Source organism: Crocuta crocuta, unplaced genomic scaffold (genome assembly GCF_008692635.1).
Source record: "Crocuta crocuta isolate KB4526 unplaced genomic scaffold, BGI_CrCroc_1.0 scaffold164, whole genome shotgun sequence".
Taxonomy (NCBI): Eukaryota; Metazoa; Chordata; class Mammalia; order Carnivora; family Hyaenidae; genus Crocuta; species Crocuta crocuta.
In genome coordinates, this window is record NW_027530016.1 from 2,164,612 (window position 1) to 2,188,246 (window position 23,635).

The 23,635-nt window shown below is 37.9% G+C and overlaps 1 protein-coding gene across 4 annotated transcripts in view; it reads left to right on the forward strand.

Annotated features, from left to right (window-relative positions):
- MAP4K3 (mitogen-activated protein kinase kinase kinase kinase 3) overlaps positions 1-22,831 on the forward strand; it is a 185,613-nt gene extending 162,782 nt beyond the window's left edge. For 3 of the 4 annotated variants that reach the window (XM_077764230.1, XM_077764231.1, XM_077764232.1), the window contains 8 exons: positions 4,241-4,299; positions 5,290-5,393; positions 9,575-9,746; positions 13,116-13,184; positions 13,271-13,363; positions 17,778-17,848; positions 20,675-20,730; positions 21,408-22,831. In XM_077764230.1, coding sequence (XP_077620356.1) covers positions 4,241-4,299; positions 5,290-5,393; positions 9,575-9,746; positions 13,116-13,184; positions 13,271-13,363; positions 17,778-17,848; positions 20,675-20,730; positions 21,408-21,495 — 712 coding nt within the window. In that variant the 3' untranslated portion in view covers positions 21,496-22,831. Of the gene's footprint in view, positions 1-4,240; positions 4,300-5,289; positions 5,394-9,574; positions 9,747-13,115; positions 13,185-13,270; positions 13,364-17,752; positions 17,849-20,674; positions 20,731-21,407 lie in introns of all 4 variants that reach the window. The other variant, XR_013335148.1, reaches the window with a different exon arrangement.
- Positions 22,832-23,635: the final 804 nt, after the last annotated feature.

The following is a 23,635-nucleotide window of genomic DNA, read 5'->3' on the forward strand; positions in this document are numbered from 1 at the left end:
GGACATATTTGTGTTAATTTGAATAACATGAATTTGTCTCAAAGTACAGTTTCTAAACTTAGAAAATCAAAATGATTTATTAAATTAAGGTTTTTACATTAAAAGATAATTACTTAGGAATTGAGGGCTTTTGCTTTTCTGCTCTCAGGAATTTTTCATTATGTTCTCTCTTCCTTTGCTTATTATTGTACTCTATTTGTTGACTAAAAGGTCTTCTGAGTCTGCTATAAATTTTATTTTACAAAAACATACTACAGCCATTCTTCTTTTACCATATCACTTGTAAAGCAACTAATATGCAGTGTTAGCTTTCAAGTACCTTGAAAAGCTGTTTTCAATTGCTGAGTTTATTGTACAGCTAAAATTTGCCCCTTTGTGCAAAAGACTTTAAAAATTAACCTTTTTGATGAAAACCATTTAAAAATTATACTGCATGCTTTTCTGTCTCGAAATAGATTACATTGAGTTTAATTGGACCTTTTCACGATGAATCAGAGTTGCAACTATGAACTTGATTTATTAGTGCTCGCTTCGGCAGCACATATACTAAAACTGAACTTGATTTATTATACTTATAAAATCTACAGTTGGGTTAAGGGCAAGAACTACCCCAAGAATGGGGTCAGGGAGTTTCTTCACAAAGAGTTTCTCTGCCCCTCTTTTCCTCTCAGCTGCCACTTGGTGCTATGGATTTTGTCTTCTTACAGCACATCTTCCTCTAGCCTTCTGACTTGATAATCCTAAATTCCTCTGGGCATGGAAACTGGCCACCAAGCTTTAAAGTATACAAGGGCACTGCCCCCCCCCCCCAAGAATGTAAAGCACATACGCTTTAATGCATTCACTTTCTTCTATCATTTTGCCAAAGTAAAAACCTTTATAGCTTATTTGTAGCCGTGTTCCGTTCTTGAAACTTTACTGAATATACAAGATGTGCGGAAAGTTTCCTAGTCTACAGCTGAAACAAAATGGAATAAAATGTTACCTCTTCCTTTAAGGAATTTCCATAGAGGAAGAGTACTTGACCTCGAGGCTTTTATTTCATGTAATCTTGTTATAGGCAGTCTTCAGTGTTGGTAGCACTCACCAATGTGTCCTCCCACTTTCTTCAACTTTGTTATCTAGAAACCAGTCATTGTAAAATCTACTCCTAATTCTCTCATTTACTGGCAAGAAATCTGAAAACCTTTTTTGCATGTTAAAGTTTATGTATATTAGTACTAGTTCTTCTGCTGTAAAGTGAGCACAAATTAAACTTCCTTGGGCATCTTATAATGTGCTGTGGTTCTCATAATACAGGTACTCATTGTATTGTATGGTAAAGCTTCTTCCGTTAAGCATAATTTTTAAAATCAGGTAGTCTTCAATTTAAATCCTACATTGTTCACTCAGTAGGTTCGGGACCTAGAATAAATTACACAACCCCTCAGGGTATTCATCTGTAAAATGGAAGTATACAAGTTGTTTTAAAACAGTATACAAAGTTGTTTTAAAAATGATAAATTACGTAAAGTATCCACCATGATTTCTGGCACATATTAGGCTCTTAAAAAATAGTCCTATTGTCATTATTAGGCATGGTAAATTGAACTGTGTCTGTAATGTACCCTAAAATATCTCACATTAAACACATTGAGAATGTTGGCTCACAGAATCCTGGTTAATTGTGTGCTGGTAAATAAATTTTATTGCCTTGTTGTAAAATCATAACTAAAATTAAGGTAAGTCTATATAGAGGTCACTGTAGAAAATTATGAGTTTTTATAACATTTCTGTGTGCTGCTCACAACTCAGTTTTGAATCATTTCATTATCGTTAACTTCTAAGCTATACTTCGTAGTTGATTTTGTCTTGACTGTGTAGTATTCTTTATAATGTTTCAGAACCTTGCAGCCAATCAGTCCTCCTGAGTTTTAACAGATTCAGTAACTTAACCCCTAAGTTAACCTTGGGGGCCAAGGGACAAGTTCTGTACAAGTATACACAAGGAACATTAAGATGTTTGCAGTGGAAATGTATCAAGAGGTTGATTCAGATTTTTTTTTAACTCTAAAAAGTACTTTGGTTCAAGCAGTTTAATTAAAGGGTGTGTGGAATTTTTGTTTCATTTTAAGCTGTATGAAATTCTAATGCATATGAAAGGGGTATTTTTTAATTATTAATGTAATTTATGAATTGGAATGTAAAATTCTCCCCAGTATGAACTTAGAGGAACAGTAGGTGCTTTAACCCAAAATTTGAATCAAGATATTCTAGATTGTCACTCTGGTCATTTACCGCCTCAGTATCGGACTAATGTCTGTGTCATTGTTGAGGTACCGTAGTATCAACAAAATTCTAATTCACACAGATAAAGTACTTATGTGTGCCAGCAGATTTGAACAACTCGCCTTGCAAACTCAGAATACTCTTCAGTTAAACTGATCCAGAATCATAAAAGAGAAGTAGATTTGCTTTCAAAGTTGAATCACTACAAACACTGCAGTTAGACTAAGACACTAGATTAGAGTTCTTAGAGTTCTTTCTTCCAACTGTATGACCTTGAGGAAATTACTAAATCTAACCCTCAGATTTCTTTTCCTTTTTTTTTTTTAGAGTGAGAGAGAGCACACAAGCAAGCAGTGAGTGGGGGAGAGAAAATCTTCTAAGTAGGCTCCGTGCTGAGTGCCCCCCATAGCCCTCAGATTTCTATACTATGACTTATCTCATGGCATTATCAGAGGGTCTGACACAGAACATGTGAAATTCATTGTAAACAGTAAGATCTCAGTAAATGTTAGCAATAATTACTATAGATTTTTATAAATATCAGCATATAAAACATATTAAAAGCTGAAATTACAATACCTCAGCATTACATGCTTGGTTGTTACTCAGCTGCCAGTGTACTTGTACAGTGACAAGAACATCCATCAGGATGCTTCTGAGCTTGGGGCGCCTGGGTGGCACAGTTGGTTAAGCATCCAAATTGATTTCTGCCCAGGTCATGATCTCATGCAAGCAGCGCAAGCCTCCTTGGGATTCTCTCTCTCCCTCTTCCTCTGCCCTTCTCTCTCTCAAAATAAGTAAAATAAACATAAAGAAGAAAAGATTATTCTGAGCGTGTTTGGAATGGCATTGAGCATCATATACCTGCTCTACAATTTTGTTGCCAGCAAGTACCACTCTGTTTTCTTTGTTTAGAAGATGTGCAGAGCAGTGACCTCTAATGTGGCACATTTACACATGTAAAAGAAGTTTATGTGTACAGGAATGGAGAAGTGTAATTTGAGGCTTGCAAAACTTGGTGTATTAGCAGTCTGTTATATTAACTTTCATTATAAAAATCATTTGAGTTCATGGGTATTTTTTAATTGTAGTTTTAAAAAACAATTTTAAATGGAGTTTTACACATTAAGTTTGAATCACCTGTTTGTAGAACCCATCAAGGACCTTAAGAGAAAATCTGTTCTCTCACTCTTCTTTAGAAGAGAAAAATGTCTAAGAAATGTTCTTATAAATTGTTTTAGTGGTAAGACATTGTTTTACATAGCTTAAATTTATTATATGTGCTAAAAATATCTTTCCCCAGTTTATGGCATATCTTTTTACTTTCTTAGTGGTATCTTTTGGTAAACCAAAGTTATTAATATAGTCAGCAAATACATTGAACAAATTGAATGCCACCTGTAGTTTGAGGTGGTAGGGATCCCTAAGGGAAAAAAGTATCAATTAAAGTTTATTAATATTGGGGTCCCTGGGTGGCTCAATTGTTTTAAGTGTCCAACTTTAACTCAAGTCATGATCTCATGAGTTCAAGCCCTGCATTGGGCTTGCTGCTGTCACTGCAGAGCCCACTTCAGATCTCCTGTCCCCCTCTCTCTGTCTGTCCTTCCCTGGCACGCGAGCGCTCTCTCTCTCTCTCTCAATAAATAAACATTAAAAACAAAAGTTTATTAATATTTTCCTATATAGTTTGTTCTTTTCTGTATTTTTTTAAGGAAATCCCATGGTTATATTCTTCTAAAACTAAATATTCTATAGTCTTGTTACTCGTACTTTAATAAATCCTTAATCTCTTTGAATTGATTGGAGGAGGGATGAGAAACAGATGAAATGTATTCTTATTTTTAATAGATGACCTATTATGTCAGCACCAGTTTTTACCAATTCACCTTTTCTCCACTCATCTGTAATAATACCATTATCATAAACAAACTGTACCTACATGTATTATATATTCATTTTCATTTACATTTAGGAAATTTGCTGTATCAGCAAAAATCCCTGAAACCAAGTGGTGTCAGAAATGTTGTGTTGGTAAGTAAACTGTTCCATAGCACGTAGCTCTCTCCTGCTTTGCGTTGCGAATAAGAAAACACTGTGAGGCTGATTTTTAAATTTAGCATAAAACAGTATTCCTCCAGGGCATTCTGCCAGTAGTAGTTTATTTTTGCCCCTTAAGTAAAACAAATGTCTTGGCCATCTAGTCTCCATGTAAACTAAGCCTATAATACAGTGCCTCACACATAACAGTTGTTTTGCAAATAATATATTGACTGGATAAATGGAGAAAGTAGGATGACTTTATTACAGCACTTTATCATGCCCTGTTCTCCAAGGGGCCTGTTACTTGTCATTCACATGCTGCTTGGTAATGGCTTATGAGACTGCATTTATTCATTCCACATATTTTCATGTCTCTGATGTGTGAAACCTTATGCCTGTGGTGTGAAGCTTAAAGTCTCCCTGTTCACAAACAATCCCCGAATCCCTCCCCACCCCCATAACATTTGCATATAGCAAAACCAAAAAATTGTTTCATTTCCTTCCCTTAAAAAACTCTGAGGCTTTGTTTTATTATTTGTAAACCTGTATTTTGAGATTTGATTAATGTCTTCATGCTGTTGCAACCAAAGCATTACCGCCTCTGAACATTACTATCAAAAGCATCCTTAATCACCTGTCCTAAACATGCTGTAGCCTATCAGTTAAGCAACTTCTCCCCAAATCTTCTTAGGATCCTTCCTTTACGATCTTCCTGCCTCACCTAATCTCCCTGCTCTCATGAGACATAAAATCTTTCTTCCCACCCCCACATCCCATAACAACCACCAGTTTCATTTGTGCGTTAGACAAAACTCCTGCAAGTGATGGAGTTTCCTGCTGTTACCTGAAAGGTTTTCACCCTGTAGTCTCATTAAGAAATTGAACTAGCCGCCAGCTTTTGTTTGTTTTCAGCGCTTGCAACTACTATCGCAAGGACTTTATATTATAAGAGGACTTAACGTATACTTTTTTCCTTGACAGTGCGAAATCCTTACACAGGCCATAAGTACCTATGTGGGGCGCTTCAGACTAGCATTGTTCTCTTAGAATGGGTTGAACCAATGCAGAAATTTATGTTAATTAAGGTAAGCATGAAAAGTAATGTAATTTATTCTTAGTATAAAAGCTTATAAGTGAAATCAATTTTCCTGTTCTTAAAAAGTACACACACACACATTTTTTCCCCATTAGTTCTCAGGTTAATTTCATGATTTTGGATTATGTGTCAGGGGAGTGAAAGTCGGCCTGTGTGTTAATCTCCTCCCTGTATTACATCTCCACTTCCAGGATCAGTCACTAAAAATAGTGACACCCAGGAGGCCCCTGTCAGGCCACATCTTGTGGTGCACTTTATTCCGTAAGATCGTAAGGAGATGAGTTGGCCTGGTACAAGTTTCAACAGAGACTAGAGAAATGGTTCAGGGAAATGACAGTAGGAGCTAGAAATAGTGTCTCACATATACCATCTGATATCCAGAACAAGAGGTGTTAAAAAGCAGTGAAATGTTGTTTCAGTATATTCTCTGGTTGACCGGCTCCATCACAGCAGAGAAACAGTTGGCATTTGGCCTGAGAAGACAAGGGGTAACCATGATGAGAGGGAAGTTCTGGTCTGGGTTATATGCCTACCTGGTAATTTTCCCAGGCTTTCCCATGAATGGATTTTTGTGCCTGAGTTTCTCTAGAATCTTTAATTACTGAATATTCTTTAAAATATCTAATATTACTCAGCTATAACTTTAAATTGGAGGAAAAACTAACTTAAAGTCTGTGAAGTACAGGTTCACTCACACCAAGGAACTGCCAAAGGAATTTTTTAAAGCTGTTTCCTTTGCTATTTTATGTAAATTAATCTAATTTTTGAGCATTTGAGATCTCCATAGAAATTGAGGTCAGAGGGCGCCTCAGTGGCTCAGTCAGTTAAGCCTCTGACTTCAGTTCAGGTCATGAGCTCATGGTTTGTAAGTTTGAGCCCCACATTGGGCTTTGTGTTGACAGCTCAGAGCCTGGAGCCTGCTTCAGATTTTATGTCTCCCTCTCTTTTTCTGCCCTCCCCTACTCCCTCTCTCAATAATGAACATAAAAGTTTTTTTTAAAAAAAGGAAATTGGAGTCAGAATATAATTGTAGTGTATTCTTCTTCCTAAATTTTATAATATACCATTACGGTATTTAAAATATTGGCTTCCTGTTATTTAATTTTTATAAGAGACTAAGGAATCTATTTTTAATTTCATATCACTATTAACTTCAAAATTAACTAGGGCTGAAGAAATGAAAAAACAGTTTCAAGAATTTTGAGCTCATGGAGGTGGTATTGCCACAGATCACTGAAACAAAAATTCTTTAAACCAAGAGCTGAAGGGGAAAAATAGTCTTAAGAACTGTCTAAAACAGAGCCTCTGAATACAGCCCATTTATGGCAAAAATTGCTATGTTCTCAGCTCCTCCTCTCTTGCCTATTTCACAGAAATATACCTTATCATAAATGGAGGGGTAAAGTGTACATGGTTTGACTCATCAGCACCCCTTCCCTTCCCTGTCCCTTCCTTTACCCCTTTAGTCTATTTTAGGTATATCCTCCCGTTTCCTTTCATTCCTAACCTCTGTTAGAATGAAAAACAGTGTCATTATATCAGTGTTCATAGATACAATGTGATCAAACCTTAGGATGAATGAATTTTTTGTGTGATTTGACATGTTCTACCACTTATCCTAATACACACCGAAAGACCCTTTTCTCAGTTAAAGAAATTTTAGGTATGAAGAGCATGCAGGAGAGAATGTATACTTTGAAGACATAGGAAACTTAAAAATTACCCATCCACTTTTTCTCTTTTCCAAGTGGATAGTCCCAGGGAGCCTGGCCCTGGCTGCTGGGGCCTGATGCCAGTGTTCAAAGATACTAGACTTACAGTATAGTCTCCAGGACTTCACGCCCTTCCCACTTTCCCCTTAAAGTCCCTGTGCTCTCCCTAGGCTCTTACTCTCCTCCCTGAGTCTTAACTCGGCTCTCCTTCCCCTATCTCTGTGCTCCAAGTCCCTGTGGACATTTTGTTTCTGTATTTGGCATTATTGTGATTAATATTTATGGTGTTGCTTTTCTAATAAGTTGTGCTTAGAAATTTTTATCCTTTCTGTAGTCTTCCTTCTTCTTAATGACATTTCTGACAAGAGTTTTTGATTGATTAGACTACATTTTCATCATAAAAGTTATGTTAAAAACCTTCCCGGCAAACAATTCTGTACTTATTACAAAGCAGGTACAGTGCTGTTTAGGGAGACAAAAAATGAGTAAGATACAGTCACTGCCCTCAGGGACCATCACCAATAGCAACTGGATTTAAAGCTTTTAGATGGGAGTCCTCTTCTGTTCATGACTTAACATACAAATGTTATTATTAGAAGCTAAATAGAAATACTCAAAATCTCTTGGTTTTCTTATTTGCTGACCAAAAATAGATGAATAAATAGAAGTGTTACTTTCTACTTTATTGCTCTTATCACATTTCAAAGAGAATTATTTTAAATATTTTACCTTATTAAAAATATGATAAGATTTTATCCAAAGCCTATCCCCCAGGTAAGGGGAAAGCTTCTAGAGAGGAGGTTGGCAGTGTCGGTGAAGAAGCGTCTGTACCCGTGGAGTGGAGGCACACCCTCGTGGGCCCAGGGAAGGAAGGAATATGGGAACAGCAGGTGCACATAGAGCTTCACCTTCTAGCCTCAAGGACCACAATGTATTTTCTAACACTTTTTTTTTTGTATTTTCTGACACTTTAAGAATAATAGTTATGGTAGAACTGTTTCACCTGTTTTTCTCCAGAATTTATTTTCTTTAGAATTTACATGTTGCCAAATTAAAAAGTAAATCAAATTCAGTAGCTTTGTTAAATACTACCAATACTAACCTTTAGAGAAGTTAAATGAAATTACAGCTGATTCATAAGAGCAACAAAAATCTAAAACATATTAAGCGTGGACTTACTACCGTATAGATAAGACCCATATTTTTTGAAAAAACAACCTTTCCTAATGTGAAGAATATCATCAGCACCTCCAAACTCCCCATGGCACCCCCATCCACTATGAGTCAGCTCTCTTATTTTCCGTTTTCACTGTGTAAACGTACACCCCTAAACCCTTAAAATAAGAATTCGTTTTACCTGACTTTTCAGCAGTATGTAAGTGGAGTCATAAATTATGTATTCATTTGTGTCTGGCTTTGGCGCAGCATCAGGTTTGTGTAGTTTCTGGATAGAGCTCTAGTTTGTTCATTTTCATTGCTCTGCGATCTCCCATTGTGCGAATAGGCCATAACTTTATCTACTGTTGATGGGCATTTGCGTTCCTTTCAGTTTTTTGTTACTTGAACAGTACTGCTGTGAACGTGTTCGCATCATGTCTCCTTGCGTGTGTTACTCACATTCTCCAGCACGGGTAATGCTATTCTTGCAGGGCCCTGACAGGCACAGATAACGTAGTCAGCCGGTGTGGCCTTTCCCGCCTAGGTTCCCATCCCTCGGTGAGCGCTCGTCTGTTCCTCTTGGTAACACTCGTTACTGTCACTTGTTTCATTTTAGTCCGGTGGCTGTGCATCGTGTCTCGTAGTTTAATTTCCTGATTACTGAGGACCTTTATGTTCTCCATCTATTTTTCCAAACTTATAAAATAAATTTATGTAGTCTCTTTGTAGCAGTATAACAATACTTTTGAAATTATGTAAAATTAAAATTGGTTGCGTCTTATGTGTGAGTTGATGAATAGCATCACTTGAGCCAAAAGGCTAAATTTCTCTTTTATTTGTGGATTTTCTCATGTCCACACTTATGAGAGGAGTGTTTCTTGCTAATTAGCATTTGCACGTCTGCGCGGCTGGACAAGAGGGCAGGGGGTGTAACTGAAGCAGACTCACGTGGGGAGACAGGAGACGTTGCAACAAAGGGCCGCGGGGCCCAGGCCCGTGCCCACATTTCTCGATCTCAGTTTTCACCCGGGTTGGACAGGTGATTTACAAGTTCCCTTCTAGCCCTCATGTCCTAAAATTATGTGATTTCTTTAACTTAAAAAAATTTCAGTGTTAAGCCTCCAATCAAATACTTTGTAATTATTTTTCCTACGTCCCCAGTTTCTGTGGGACAAGAAGCAGTCCTCAGAACAGAGCGTTATTTTCCATGTTTTTGTAGAAGTAAAAACTCTCAGTGCTCTCATGAAAGGATTTGGCTTCTGTGTTCCCTTGTCTGATGTACTTTTGTTTCTGTGTCTAGCACATCGATTTCCCTATACCTTGTCCGCTCCGAGTGTTCGAAATGCTGGTGGTTCCGGAGCAGGAGTACCCTCTCGTCTGTGTTGGTGTCAGCAGAGGGAGAGACTTCAACCAGGTGGTTCGCTTTGAAACTGTCAACCCCAATTCTACCTCTTCGTGGTTTACGGAATCAGGTTTGTGATTTTTACAGAACCATTGCGGCCAGGACATACCAGTGGTTCCCACACTTGAGCACGGGTGGGAGTCCCCTGCGGGCCTGCTGGCACCCACTGCCGGAGCTCATCCCGTGGACGCGGAGCGGGGCCCGCGAGGGCGCGGTTCTGTCTGCCCCCGGCTCATGCCGGCGACGCTGACGCAGGCACCGCACCATCACAACTGCATGTACACAGACCTCGGGCTTAGAAAAGGTGACCTAAATAAAAGGAAAAACTGCATTGAGTCTAGTTTATTTTCCATTATATTTTTGTAATTGAGACATAGGTGCTGTGCAATAATTTTCATGATTTCTTTAATGATTTGTAACTGAGATACAAATTATAACTAAACAGCTACTTCTGAAATATTTGAGGATGCTTGAAAATTACTCTTTTATACAATTTGTTTTCTTCAGTTTTGATCTGCGTTGCCCAGTTGCAGAGCAGATCCCTTCTTCATACTAGTATTTCAGGAAATAATTATTTCCAGTTAATTATCTTTTTACAGAAATTTGATTATAGTTTGAAACCTTGAGTCTTGTTGGTGCAGTCAGTACGCATCGGTAAAACTTGCATTTCATGGTAAATCAATCTGATTGAACTTTTTACACTTTAAAAGAAGTGACCAGAATGGTCTTTTTTTCTTGTTTCTTAAAGCACCGTGTTTACTATGGAGCTCCTTTTGCTTTTTTGCCCTTTAAAAATAACAGTGTACAATGTTTTGCTGTAAAATTGACAATGGCCATTTAAGAAGGCCATTTTTTTTTAATGTTTTCTTATTTAGACGTGGGGCTCGAAACCATGAACTGTGAGATCATGACCTGAGGCAAAGTCAGATACTTAACCAACTGAGCTACCCAATCTTCCCAAGAAGGCAATTTTTAAAGGTCTTACAGAGGTCCTTTGTCGGGGTCTTTGGGTTCTTAGGGAAATATTAAGAAGCCAGTTTGCCGATAAATATTGATTAGTCAGGGGTTTGTTGGAAGCCTAAAAGAGTGTTCACAAAAGGAAAAAGCTTAGAGCTGAGACTTTTTTGGCACTGGAAAAAAAATGATTGCAAACACATTCACAAAAACCTAGAGACCATTACATGACTTCCTGAAGCCCAGGAAACTTGAAACGGTTTTCCTTTACGGACACATTGTGGAAGGAAAACATGGCTGGCCCTTGACAACATGATGTGGCTTCCTTGGGTCCCTCGAATTCTCCGGTCTGCATTGTCTCTTAGACACCCACCTGCTCTTTTAGACAGTGGGTGCTCTTCCTCCCTGTTTGATAGGAAGACGTTGTTGGCTGACTGATATTTTATTGTTAGTGGATTTCAGTTAATGCCTTACTTCTCCCAGGCATTCTAATTTTAAATCCCTTTCTACTAATTGTTGAATGAAGGGCCTGGTTTCTGCACAAAAGAATTTTATACAGCTATGGGTACCTTTGTTCTAAGGAGCTTCTGATTTCATTCTTCTACTGTAATGAAATCCCTTTAGTAGAAGTTAAATATGATAACTATAGTTCATCTCTGGTTTTGAGATGCTGAAGATACAAATGGAGTGAGAGAATGTATGATTAGAGTTTTGCATCATATGAAATTCTGAGTCCATGGTTTTCTAAACTCCTGACACCTCCAGTCACACATGCCCCCGATTCGATAGTAATACCTAGAGGTGGCAGCTAGGCATCAGTATTTTTTAAAGCTCTCTAGATGATTCTGGTGTTTGGTAACAAATTGATGCAAGCTGTTGGTAAAACCTTATTTTCCACTTTCTCTCCAGTAATGCTAGCCTGGCTTCCTGAGCTGAAGTTGATTGTATAGACACGTTCAGATTGTTAATTCTCACGCACGTGTATAAAAGCTACACAGAACTGATTTTCAGGAGGCATGTTCCATGTCCTTTCATCCACGCTTGGTTACAGAAGTACCAAGTCTAAAACACGTATGAAGGTTTAATGACAGGCCTTGGGTGTCCCAAGACTAATACTATAGAAGTAGAAAACAGGAGACTGTAGAGATCGTCAGACCCACTACCCAGGAAACACAAGGCCAGAAACAAAGGTCTGTAGCACAGAAATTTCAGTTTTGATGTTCATACAAAGTTTGGGGTAGCCCACTTTCACTTTATGGAAAATCATTTAAACATTCTCAGTTTGAGGGTGCCTGGTTAGCGTCTAACTCCTGATTTTGGCTCAGGTCATGATCTCATGGTTCATAGGTTTGGACCCCGCACTGGGCTCTGAGCTGATGGCATGGAGCCTGCTTAGGATTCTCTTCTCTGCTTCTCTCTAACCCTCCTCCACTCGTGCTTTCTATATAGATATAGATCTTGTATATATACATACGTATTTATAAATAAATAAGTAAATAGAATATTTTTTAAAAAAACATTCTCGGGGTGCCTGGGTGGCTCAGTTGGTTGAGTGTCCAGCTTCAGCTCAGTATCCAGCTTGCAGTTTGTGAGTTCGCACCCTGCACCGGGCTCTGTGCTGACAGCTCAGAACCTGGAGCCTGCTTCAGATTTTGTGTCTCCCTCCCGCAGCCCCTTCCCTGCACTCTCCTATTCTCTCTCTCTCAAAAGTAAATAAACATTAAAAAACAATTACAAAAAATTCTCAGTTTATAAGAACTTTGATAAATCATTACATATATTTTTTTAATTTTTTTAATGTTTTCTTTTTTTTCTGAGAGAGAGACAGACAGAGTGAGCAGGGGAAGGTCAGAGAGAGGGGAAGATATAGAATCTGAAACAGGCTCCAGGCTCTGAGCTAGCTGTCCGCACGGAGCCCGACACGGGACTCGAACCCACAAACTGTGAGATCATGACCTGAGCCGAAGTCGGACACTTTAACCGACTGAGCCACCCAGGCGCCCCTTGATAAGTCATTATAATAGAAATAATGCCTCTTTGCATTTTTATAATACTTCATACTTCTCAAAATACTTAAGAATTTCTTTTAACTCACTTGTACTGGAAGTAATTTGTCTCTCTGATGCAGTCACTCAGTAAATATTTATTGCATTTGGTGCTGGGCACTACCATATGATATACAAAGCACAGTCCCTGGCCATCTGAGCTTAAAAGCAGAAATCAGTCATAACTATAATACAGAGGATTAGACTCCCGATGGCATCACTGGTAGTAATGACAATAGTTTAGCGCTCCAGTGAGCACAGACTTCATTCAGCACCTGCATCAGTTTAGACCCAAGCACTCTGGCTCAACCAGCACATATATACAGCTAAAACTTTAAATCTGTTTCAGATTCAGTGATGTTCAGAATTCTTGTTTTTAGGTCTCTGTGCTTTCAATATTACTTTTTCATGTCAGTTTATTGAGTTTGTTTGTGTTACAGATAGCCCACAGACAAGTGTTACTCATGTAACCCAACTGGAAAGAGATACCATTCTTGTCTGCTTGGATTGTAAGTTTTTATTTACAAACATCGTATTTTTAACACCTTTCTTTTATCTTAGTTTCTGAGTGACTCTCCCCTTCCCCCTTCTTTAGGTTGTATAAAAATAGTAAATCTCCAAGGAAGATTAAAATCTAGCAGAAAATTATCATCTGAGCTCACCTTTGATTTCCAGATTGAATCAATAGGTAAGTGAAAGTTTTGTATTTCTGGTTTGATTGCAGTAAGAGCCGCTTAAAATATCTTGATAATCATCTGAAATTACAGAAATATAGTACTAAAGATACCTTTTTTAAAATACAGGATACAGTGAATATGAAGTTAATATCAGTCTTCACTTTTATACATTCTCTAAAATAGTTTAATAACTGACATAATCTATAAATAATGTTGTCCTCCTCACAGATTTGACATTTCAAAAGAAATAATTAAATACCATTTTACATAACACAGTTAGGAATTTCCATTTCCTCCAAACTCCTGTGGAGTTTCCCTGTAAGTACTTTAAAATTTAGTACTTAGTGTACTCTGTTGTACTTCTGGTTAGTATAGAAAACAAAATAATCCATTCTCATGAAAATAGATTTTGAAAAACTCTAAAACAAAATATTAAATAGAATTCCACACCATCAAATAATCGACTTTATTTCAGATAAGTAAAGATGGTTCAGCATCAGAAAACTTGTTTATGTAATACAGCACATTAAATATTAAAAGCAAACCGTCACATAACTCTCAGTAGATACACAAAAAAGCATTGAGTAAACTCCCAAGTCATTTACAATTTAAGAAAAAGAACTTCTCAGCAACTTAGGAATGAATAGAAGGAAATGTTCTTCATCTAGGAAAGCCTGTTAAAAATATTGACGTTTGGGGCGCCTGCATGGCTCAGTTGGTTGGGTGTCTGACCTTTGATTTCGGCTCAAGTCACGATTTCATGGTTCATGGGATCGAGCACCACATTGTGCACTGTGCTGATAGTGCAGAGCCTTTTTGGCATTCTCTCCTTCCTCCCTCTCTTTCTGCTCCTCCCCCATGCACAGGCTCATACTCTCTCAAATAAACAAACTTTAAAAAAATATATTTAGGGGCGCCTGGGTGGCTTAGTCTATTAAGCGTCCGACTTTCGCTCAGGTCATGATCTCGCGGTTCGTGGGTTCGAGCCCCGCGTCGGGCTCTGTGCTGACTGCCAGCTCAGAGCCTGGAGCCTGTTTCAGTCTGTGACTCCCTCTCTCTCTGACCCTCTCCTGCTCGCGCTGTCTCTCTCTCTCTCTCTCTGTCTCTCCTAGAAATAAATAAAACATTAAAAAAATTTAAAAATATATATATATTTAAAAAATAACAAAATATTCACGTTTAATATTTGGATTCCCATTAAAGAACAAGATAAGAATATCTGCTATCGGGGCGCCTGGGTGGCTTAGTCGGTTAAGCGTCCGACTTTCGCTTAGGTCATGATNTCTGCTATCATCACATTTTGACATTGTCTTACTAGACAAGTAAAGGAAACTATGAGAATTAGAAAAAAAGTAAAAGATCCTTGTTTTGTTGATAGTATGATTTATATAGAATGGATAGCTCTCTGAGTAAACTACTGGAACTAGTAGGAGAATTCAGAGTTCCTAGATATGACTAACACCAATAAATAGCTTTTTGATATTCCAGTAATTATGAAATTTTTAATAGGAAAAAATCTCATTGATGATGGCAATAAAATAAATGCAGAAATATATGTAGTCAAAATATGTTTAAGACCATTATCTAGTACATTCCAAGTTACTGTTTGAAAGTATAAAAGACGACTTGAACAAATGAACAACTATACCATGTCCGTGAATATGAGAAAGATGTCAGTTCTTTATAAGTTAAACCACAAATTTGGTACATTTACAGAGGCATCTGGGTGGCTCATTTGGGTAAGCATCCGATTTCAGCTCAGGTCATGATCTTGCGGTCCCTGGTTTGAGCCCCACGCTCACTTGCTCTCTCAGAAATAGACATTTTTAAAAAAAAATCCCAATCACTTGTTTTGTGTCACATGATAAACTGATCTAAAAATTCATGTGATAAACAAGGATTAATTCAAAATGGATGAAAGACCTAAATGTGAGACAGGAGACCATCAAAATCCTACAGGAGAAAACAGGCAGCAACCTCTTTGACCTCAGCCACAGCAGCTGTTTACTTGACATGTCTCCGAAGGCAAAAATGAATTATTGGGACCTCATCAAGATAAAACTCTTATGCACAGCAAAGAAAACAATCAGCAAAACTAAAAGGCAACTGACGGAATGGGAGAAGATATTTGCAAATGACATACCAGATAAAGGATTAGAATCAAAAATCTATAAAGAACTTAACCAAACTCAGCACCCGAAAAACAAACATTCCAGTGAAGAAATGGAAGACATGAACTGACACTTTTCCAAAGACATCCAGATGACAGACTGAGATACCACCTCACACGGGTCAGAGTGACTAAAACTAACAACTCAGAAAACACCAGATGTTGGCAAGGATGTGGAGAAAAGGGAACCCTCTTACACTGTTGGTGGGACTGCAAACTGGTGCAGCCACTCTGTGGAGGCTCCTCAAAAAGTTAAAAATATGGGGCACCTGGGTAGCTCAGTCAGTTAAGCGTCCTACTTTGGCTCAGGTCATGATCTCGCGGTTCGTGGGTTCGAGCCCCACGTCAGGCTCTGTGCTGACCGCCTGCTCAGAGCCTGGAGCCTGTTTCAAATTCTGTATCTCCCTCTCTCTCTGACCCTCTCCTGCTTACACTGTCTCTCTCTCTCAGAAATAAATAAAACATTAAAAAAATTTTTTAAATAGAATTACCCTGCGACCCAGCAATTGCACTACTAGGAATTTATCCAGAGGATACAAGAGAGCTGATCCCGAAGGGGCACATGCACCCCAATATATATATCAGCACTATCAGCAATAGCCAAATTAAGGAAAGAGCCCAAATGTTCATCGATGAATGAACGTATTAAGAAGTTGTGGTGTGGGGGCGCCTGGGTGGCTTAGTCGGTTAAGCGTCCGACTTTCGCTTAGGTCATGATCTCGCAGTTCGTGGGTTCAGGCCCCGCGTCGGGCTCTGTGCTGACTGCCAGCCCAGAGCCTGGAGCCTGTTTCAGTCTGTGACTCCCTCTCTCTCTCTGACCCTCCCCTGCTCACGCTGTCTCTCTCTCTCTCTCCTAGAAATAAATAAAACATTAAAAAAAAAAAAAAAAGTTGGGGTGTGTGTGTGTGTGTGTGAAATGAAATCTTGGCTTTTGCAACAATGTGGGTGGAACTGGAGGGTATTATGCTAAGCAAAATAAGTATCACAGGGGAAGGGAAGGAAAATTAAGATACAAACAGAGACAGAGGTAAACCATAAGACTCTTAAATACAGAGAACAAACTGAGATTTGATGAGGTGGGGAAAATGGGTGATGGGCGTTAAGGAGGGTGCTTGTTGGGATGAGCACTGAGTATCATATGTAAGTGATGAATCACTGGATTCTACTCCTGAAGCAAGACTACACTGTATGTTAACTAACTTGAGAATAAATTTTAAAGAAAAATAAAGGAAAAAAAATAAATAAAAATTTGTGTGAAAGAGCCAAAGGCCAAGAACAATAAAATAAATTTGGATGAATACTTGCCCTACTCAGTATTGAAACTTTTGTAAAGCTATCGTGATTAAGACAGTGTGGGATCAGACGGATCAGAGTAGCATCAAAAGAGAAGGCTCAGAAATGGACCTACATGTAAATGGAAATTCATACCATATGTCAATGGAAAATGGTGGACTGTTTAGTAAATGATGCTGGTGCAATTGGATATCTGTAGGAAACAAAATTAGATGTCTTCCTCACTGGATACATACAAATATATATATTAAATATGTAAACTTAAAAGCATAACTAAAATTTTTAAAAAGTATACATGCCTGTGTCCCAATAATTCTATTTCTAGAATTAGAGAATTTTGCACACGTATCAAGAAGAGGTACAGGATGTTTATTACAGATTTTTCATAATCACAGAAACCTAGAAGCAATTTAAAAGTTCATCATACTCCACATATGAAAGTTGGAAACATTTGATATAAAGTTTGACACTGTGTAGTTAATAACATGCATGAGAATGACAGGCGGATATGTCAGGGAGAAAGGAGGGGTTGGAATGGAGGGGGCTAGCGGCTCAGGCTGTACATGGATGCTGGTTGAATTTGGTTTTATTTTAAACAAAAAGGCTTATCTGGCAAAATGTTAGGATTTGAGAGTTGAATGGTAGTTATAGATGTTTCTGTGCTCTTGTATTTTTCTATAAGTTTGAAATACCTTATTTTAAAATGTCATTTTCTCAAAAGAAAAAATTTCTGTAACGAAACAATATTTTCAAAGAATCTTTTTTTCTAGCCAAAAAGACGAGTAAGTTCTGTCTGGTATATGTATATTTTTAACGTCAAAAGTAAAGATGCCATGTAAATATGGAATAGCTGATGTTACTTCTTAATGGAAGTATTGCTCTGTAAGATAGAGGGACAGAATGATGCTTATCGGATGAACTTTTGTACTATTAACAGTAACTGAGCTGTTCTTGCCTGCTAGTTTGCCTACAAGACAGCGTGCTAGCTTTCTGGAAACACGGAATGCAAGGTAGAAGTTTTAGATCTAATGAGGTAAGTAATCTTTTAAAAATTATGTCCATTAAACAGGCATGAAACTATCAAATTCTACTTCAAACAATTTTCTCTAACTTTGGAAAATCCTAATTGACATGAGGAGTACTTGATACACTCACTTTATTAATATTTAGTGGATTCTGTCTGGTGATTAGATTAAGGACGTGTGCCCTGCGGCCACCTCTCTTTCTCCACTCACCCAAACAACTTCAGTGCGTATTTTATGTGCAGCCAGACAGCTCACATTCAGAACAGGAGTTTCCTAACACTGCTAGCGGTGATTTCCTTTCACTGCTCCCAGCCTGTCACTTGGAACAAGAGTACCGATGCTGGCTCTCGCTGTCTTGAAGCACTTTTTCTACTTTGTATTTCAGAAACAATAACCAGTGGGGCGCCTGGGTGGCTTAGTCGGTTAAGCGTCCGACTTTCGCGTAGGTCATGATCTCGCGGTTCGTGGGTTCGAGCCCCGCATCGGGCTCTGTGCTGACTGCCAGCTCAGAGCCTGGAGCCTGTTTCAGTCTGTGACTCCCTCTCTCTCTGACCCTCCCCTGCTCACGCTGTCTCTCTCTCTCTCCTAGAAATAAAAAAAATAAAAAAAAATAAAAAATTAAAAAAAAAAAGAAATGATAACCAGAGTGGGCTTATAAGTAAAGGATTCCACGTTCCTCTTCAGCCACCTGGCCTCCTGTTTCTCTTACCCTCCTATACTTGGCATTTATAAGATTCTTTGCCCCTTTTTCTTCCTACTTTAATTTAACTCCAGGAACAATTTAACTCCCAAGTCCTATGACATAATTCAGTTCAGATCAACATTTCCACCAGAGAGCGCTGGGGTTACAGATATGTACTTGCCCCCAAGAATATTATAGGCTAGTGAAACCATCAGAAACTCTCCCAGTACCTCCAGATCAGTCTCAGCAGTATATTTTCTCTTGAGCATTAGAGGGAAAGGAAAACCTTTGCTCCTCAAGCAAGAAAGCTCATTTATGCCCTAATCTGTCATTCTAAGCTTAGAGCCTTTCTGCCAACCAAGCGGGCAATGTAGTAGAGTGACCACCAGCATGAGTTCCAGAACTGAAACACCAGGTTCCGGTCTCCGCTCTGCTATTTAGTAACTGCAGCCATGGCATGTCGCTTAGGTTCTGTTTGCCTATACTTTTCATTTCTGATTGGAAGATAACCAAATAGTTCTTGCTTCATTGGATGATTAAGATTAAATGAAAAGAAGTATGTACTGTGCTTGGCATAATGCCTGGTTTATAGTAAGTATTCAGTAAAAGTCGAAGGAGCGCCTGGATGGCTCTGTCGGTAGAGCATGCAACTTCTGATCTTGGGATAGTAAGTTTGAGCCGCATGTTGGGTTGTAGAAGTTACTTAAAAATAAAATCTTCGAGAAAATAAAATTTGTGGCTAATATGTTTCTAGTATTAATTCCCACAAGAGGGTTCACTTCTCAGGAAGATGTTTTAAAATCATCTGTGGGAACTGAATAGGGAATTAAGAACAGTCAACAACTAATAATGAACACTAGGCAGAGAAAGAAGGTGCCATAGGCTGGATATACGAAAGCAGTTTTTAGCAAAAGGCAAGGTTGCCCCCAAAATCACCTGAGGGGCTTCTCGAACTCTGCTGGCATCCCTTACTGAGTCCTGCTCCTCCAGAAACACCACGTCCTCCTAGTAGGCGAACCCCAGAACACGTTGAAGATCAGTCATGATGAGCACGATTACCGAAGTGAGCATGTTGTATCCTTCAGGTGTGATGTGTTCCAAAAGAGGTTGAGACTCCCTGGTTTCCAGAATAATCGTAGAGGTACTAATGGAATGGGGAGACGTTACTGCCATTATAATCTAGAATGTTTCGCATTCAATAAACAAAAGTAGTGGGTTTTTCATTCTCCTGTAGACCTATCCTTAACTCTCCAACTGGTAATTGGTCACACTGAGGACTTCCTGAAGGATGTATCTCATCCGAAAATACTATTTCAAGAGACTTGGCAGCGAGGGTGGGGGAGAGGGCATATGGAGAGAAAAATCATCTATTGAGCACGTCCTCAGCTAGGCATTATACCCACTAATGCTTATAAGAACACTGCACAATACTACTGCAGAGGAGATATTTTCTCCCCTGTTCCGCAGAAGGCAAAACCATTTCAACAAATTATACCTTGCCCAGTGTCATAGCTAGTAAGTGGGAGAACTGGGGTCCAGATTCCAGTCTTGAGTTTGTCCCATCATGCCACACTGCAACCTTTTAAGTAAAAGGGCCAGACCGAAGTGGCGTGCTGCTGCAGTGGCCTTGCTGTTGGCATTAATATAACTGACAGAAGGTTTCTGATAAATTAATGGACTGGGTGCTTGCTTTTAAATTTTTCCTTTGAGGTCTACAATTTGTTTGTTTCAACATTTTATTTAAATTCCAGTTAATTAACATATAGTGTAATATTAGTTTCAGCAATAGAATTTAACAATTCATTTACATATAACACCCAGTACTCATCATAACAAGTGCCCTCCTGAGTACCCATCACCCACTTAGCTCAACCCCCTGCCCACCTTCCCTCCAGCAACCTCGAGATCTATAATTTAATAAGTAAATGGTTTTCCTATTCTCCTATTTAATGATTAATTCAAAATTAGCTATGTCTTTCCTAGGCTAACAAATTGATGTATCTCTGTGCTGACTTAACAAGTTAACAGTCATATAGGCATCTGTTTTCATCTTAGGAATTATATTGCTTTTCTGTAGAGTTATACATTAAACGCCCACATAAAATGTTGTGCCTTTAATTTCAGAAATTAAATTTATATTTTAATTGAACAGGTCACACAAGAAATTTCAGATAACACAAGAATTTTTAGACTGCTTGGATCTGACAGGTATGGAAAGGGGTTGTATTAAAAACATAGTATTAAATGTGTTTTATAAATCCAGCATGAAACTGATTTCTTTTTCAAGGGAATTGAAATTTCTACAGTAATATATTCAACATTGTATTTTTCACAGTAAAGAACCCACAAGTCAGGAAATTATAAAGCCTTTGAGAATGTACCTGCTCTTCCAAATAACAGGAATATATAGATGTGTCAGTACTAATTTTGCATTAAACGTGCTGTCTAAAGTAAGATTTACATGTAGCACAAGAAGGAAGAAATACCATGTGCTAACAAAACCTTTTGGTTTTAGTGCCAAATAGAATTTTTAGGTTCTATTCTGATATATTTCCTGATTCTTGAATGACAGATTGTTTTATACTTTACGAGAATAAGTTCCCCAAATTATTCCAAAAACAGGTTTACCATCCCCCGACCCCCTGACTCTTAAAACAGCACTGGCTTAGAGGTGGGAGGTGGTGGGCAGCAAAATTACCTACCGGAGCTGGAATTGGTTCTTTAATCATAGTGATTTGGAAATGATTGTCTGCCCACAAATCAAATAAACAAGTATTTATGGAGGCACAAAATGAAGAAGCAATGGAAAATGTTTCTGCTAACATTAGTTTTCAAGAATAACTTTGTTTTTCTTCGTGTTTTTCGTTGTTGTTTATTACTTTTAGGGTCGTGGTTTTGGAAAGTAGGCCAACTGATAACCCCACGGCAAATAGCAATTTATACATCCTGGCGGGTCATGAAAACAGTTACTGAGCAATGTTGTGCTGCGACAGCTAACGCCAGAAAGGAAGGACACTACGGGGATAGCGTTAACGACTGCTTGAAGCTGTACAAAGGCTGCAGTGACCTGGCTTCAGTTACTTGTAATTTATTGTGGCATGAGAGAGACGGGGCAAATTTCTGTTTTAAGTGGTAGGGATATATTTAGCATATTGAACCACACAAGTGCTTAATTCATTGTTATGTAATCTTTGTACATATAGGCAGTATTTTTCTGTGAAACTTCATATTGCTGAAGACATACACTAAGAATTTATGTAGATAATGTACTTTTATGAGATGTACAAGTGACTGTCTTATCTGTACAGATGTAAATGTTGATAAAAAATGCAATTGGGGTTAATATTTTAAGAATTCTTTAGTATATTCTTGGGTGTGGCTATATTACAACATGGGATGCTGGCGATGAAACAGTACATTTAACACTTGTATTTTTATTATGTAATTTAGTAATATGAATATAAATCTTGTAACTTTCAAAATTGTAATGGAGGCTATAATCATTTTATAATCTTGTTTTTAATTTTAATGCAAGTACACTGGTGTTTATATTTGCACAGAGTATTGATATGTGATGTATTAAGTCACAAAAGTAAGCTGTGACAATGTCAATATGCATTTGGATCCACAACATCTTTTTTAAATGTATTTGGATTGTTTTCTATGTGAAACAAACCAATTAACCACCTGTTGTAGTAACTGGTCTTTTTATATTTAAGCAGAATCCTGTAAGATTGTTTGTCTGTGCTTGAAAATATACCTTTGAAAAAATTTCGAATCACAAAATAGCGGTACCGTGATGTAACACTGCAATGGTTGTCCAAATTACAGTATGCACAAAGAATAAATCAGCATTATTAGAGTCCGCACTAAACATTTCATATAATCACATTGAAGAACTATAACATTCCATCAAATGGAGTGGTTCAAATTTCTAGTGGGATTTTTACTTTGGTTGGCCTTATTTTATGCTCATTTTCTATTTCTTTTAGAGTATTAACACATGGCCAAAATAATTTAGTTACTACCTCATACGAACAATACAATGGTTACTACACATCACAGGAACCTAGTTTTGGGTTAAAGTCATTTTTGATTGCTTTTTTCCAATGGAATATGTATATACCAAGTTTTAGCAAAAATGCACACTTTGGCTCTTTTTTGGTATATGTTCTTTATATTTTAATGTGGGTATATACACTAGGAACAAACCAAATTGTGATTTATGGTCTTCATTTATTTTAATTGATAATGCTTTTAAATATGTTTCTGATTGTACATAGTGTAAAATAAACATGTTTTTTTAACATGCGGTTGTACAGTAGTTTGTTATCTGGCTTAGTCTGTATAGAGTAAGACTAAAATATATTAAGGAGAAAAAAGTGTTTAATTATTCTGCATTGAATCCTTACATACCCATTCTGGTCCCTCAGATATTTTTATTTGATGTATCATCTCAATTTCGTAAAGGGGCATCTTCAATAGAATATTCAACTTTCTGATAAGGAAAAACGAAACATTCATAGTTTTAGGGAGCAGGTGTTGGCAAACATTCCTCATCCCAATCCTGTTCACCACCTGTTTTTGTAAATAAAGTTTTATTGGAACACCACACCACATACTCATTTATGTGCTATGACTGGGTTAGCTGTACAGTGACAGGTGAGTGGTTGCAAGAAAGCTGTATGGCTTACAGAGCCTTAAATATTTACCATCTGACCCTTTATAGAAAATTTCTGCCGACTTCTGGGTTACAGAAAAGAAGGGGGCAATGTTGGGGAATGCAGTTCTGGAGGCTAAGGAAGGGGACACTTGGGTAGGAAGAACTGGATTGTGTCATGAGGTACCATTTCTACTCTTGCTAGTCCACTACCCTTCTTTGTGACTTTACGTAATTTACTTGACTCTAGAACAGTTTCCTTATTTTAAAACGCAACTTCTAAATCGTACAGGAATAACGTTATCATCAGTTGTTGAAAAACAGAATCATGGAAAAAATTTTCAAGAAATCAAGATTCCGTTCTTGGCATTTATTGACAAGGCAGTGCCTTTTTCTGGGCCACTGTTTTTTTTTAGTTTCCAAGTCCTATATGCTATATAAAGGGCCACATCT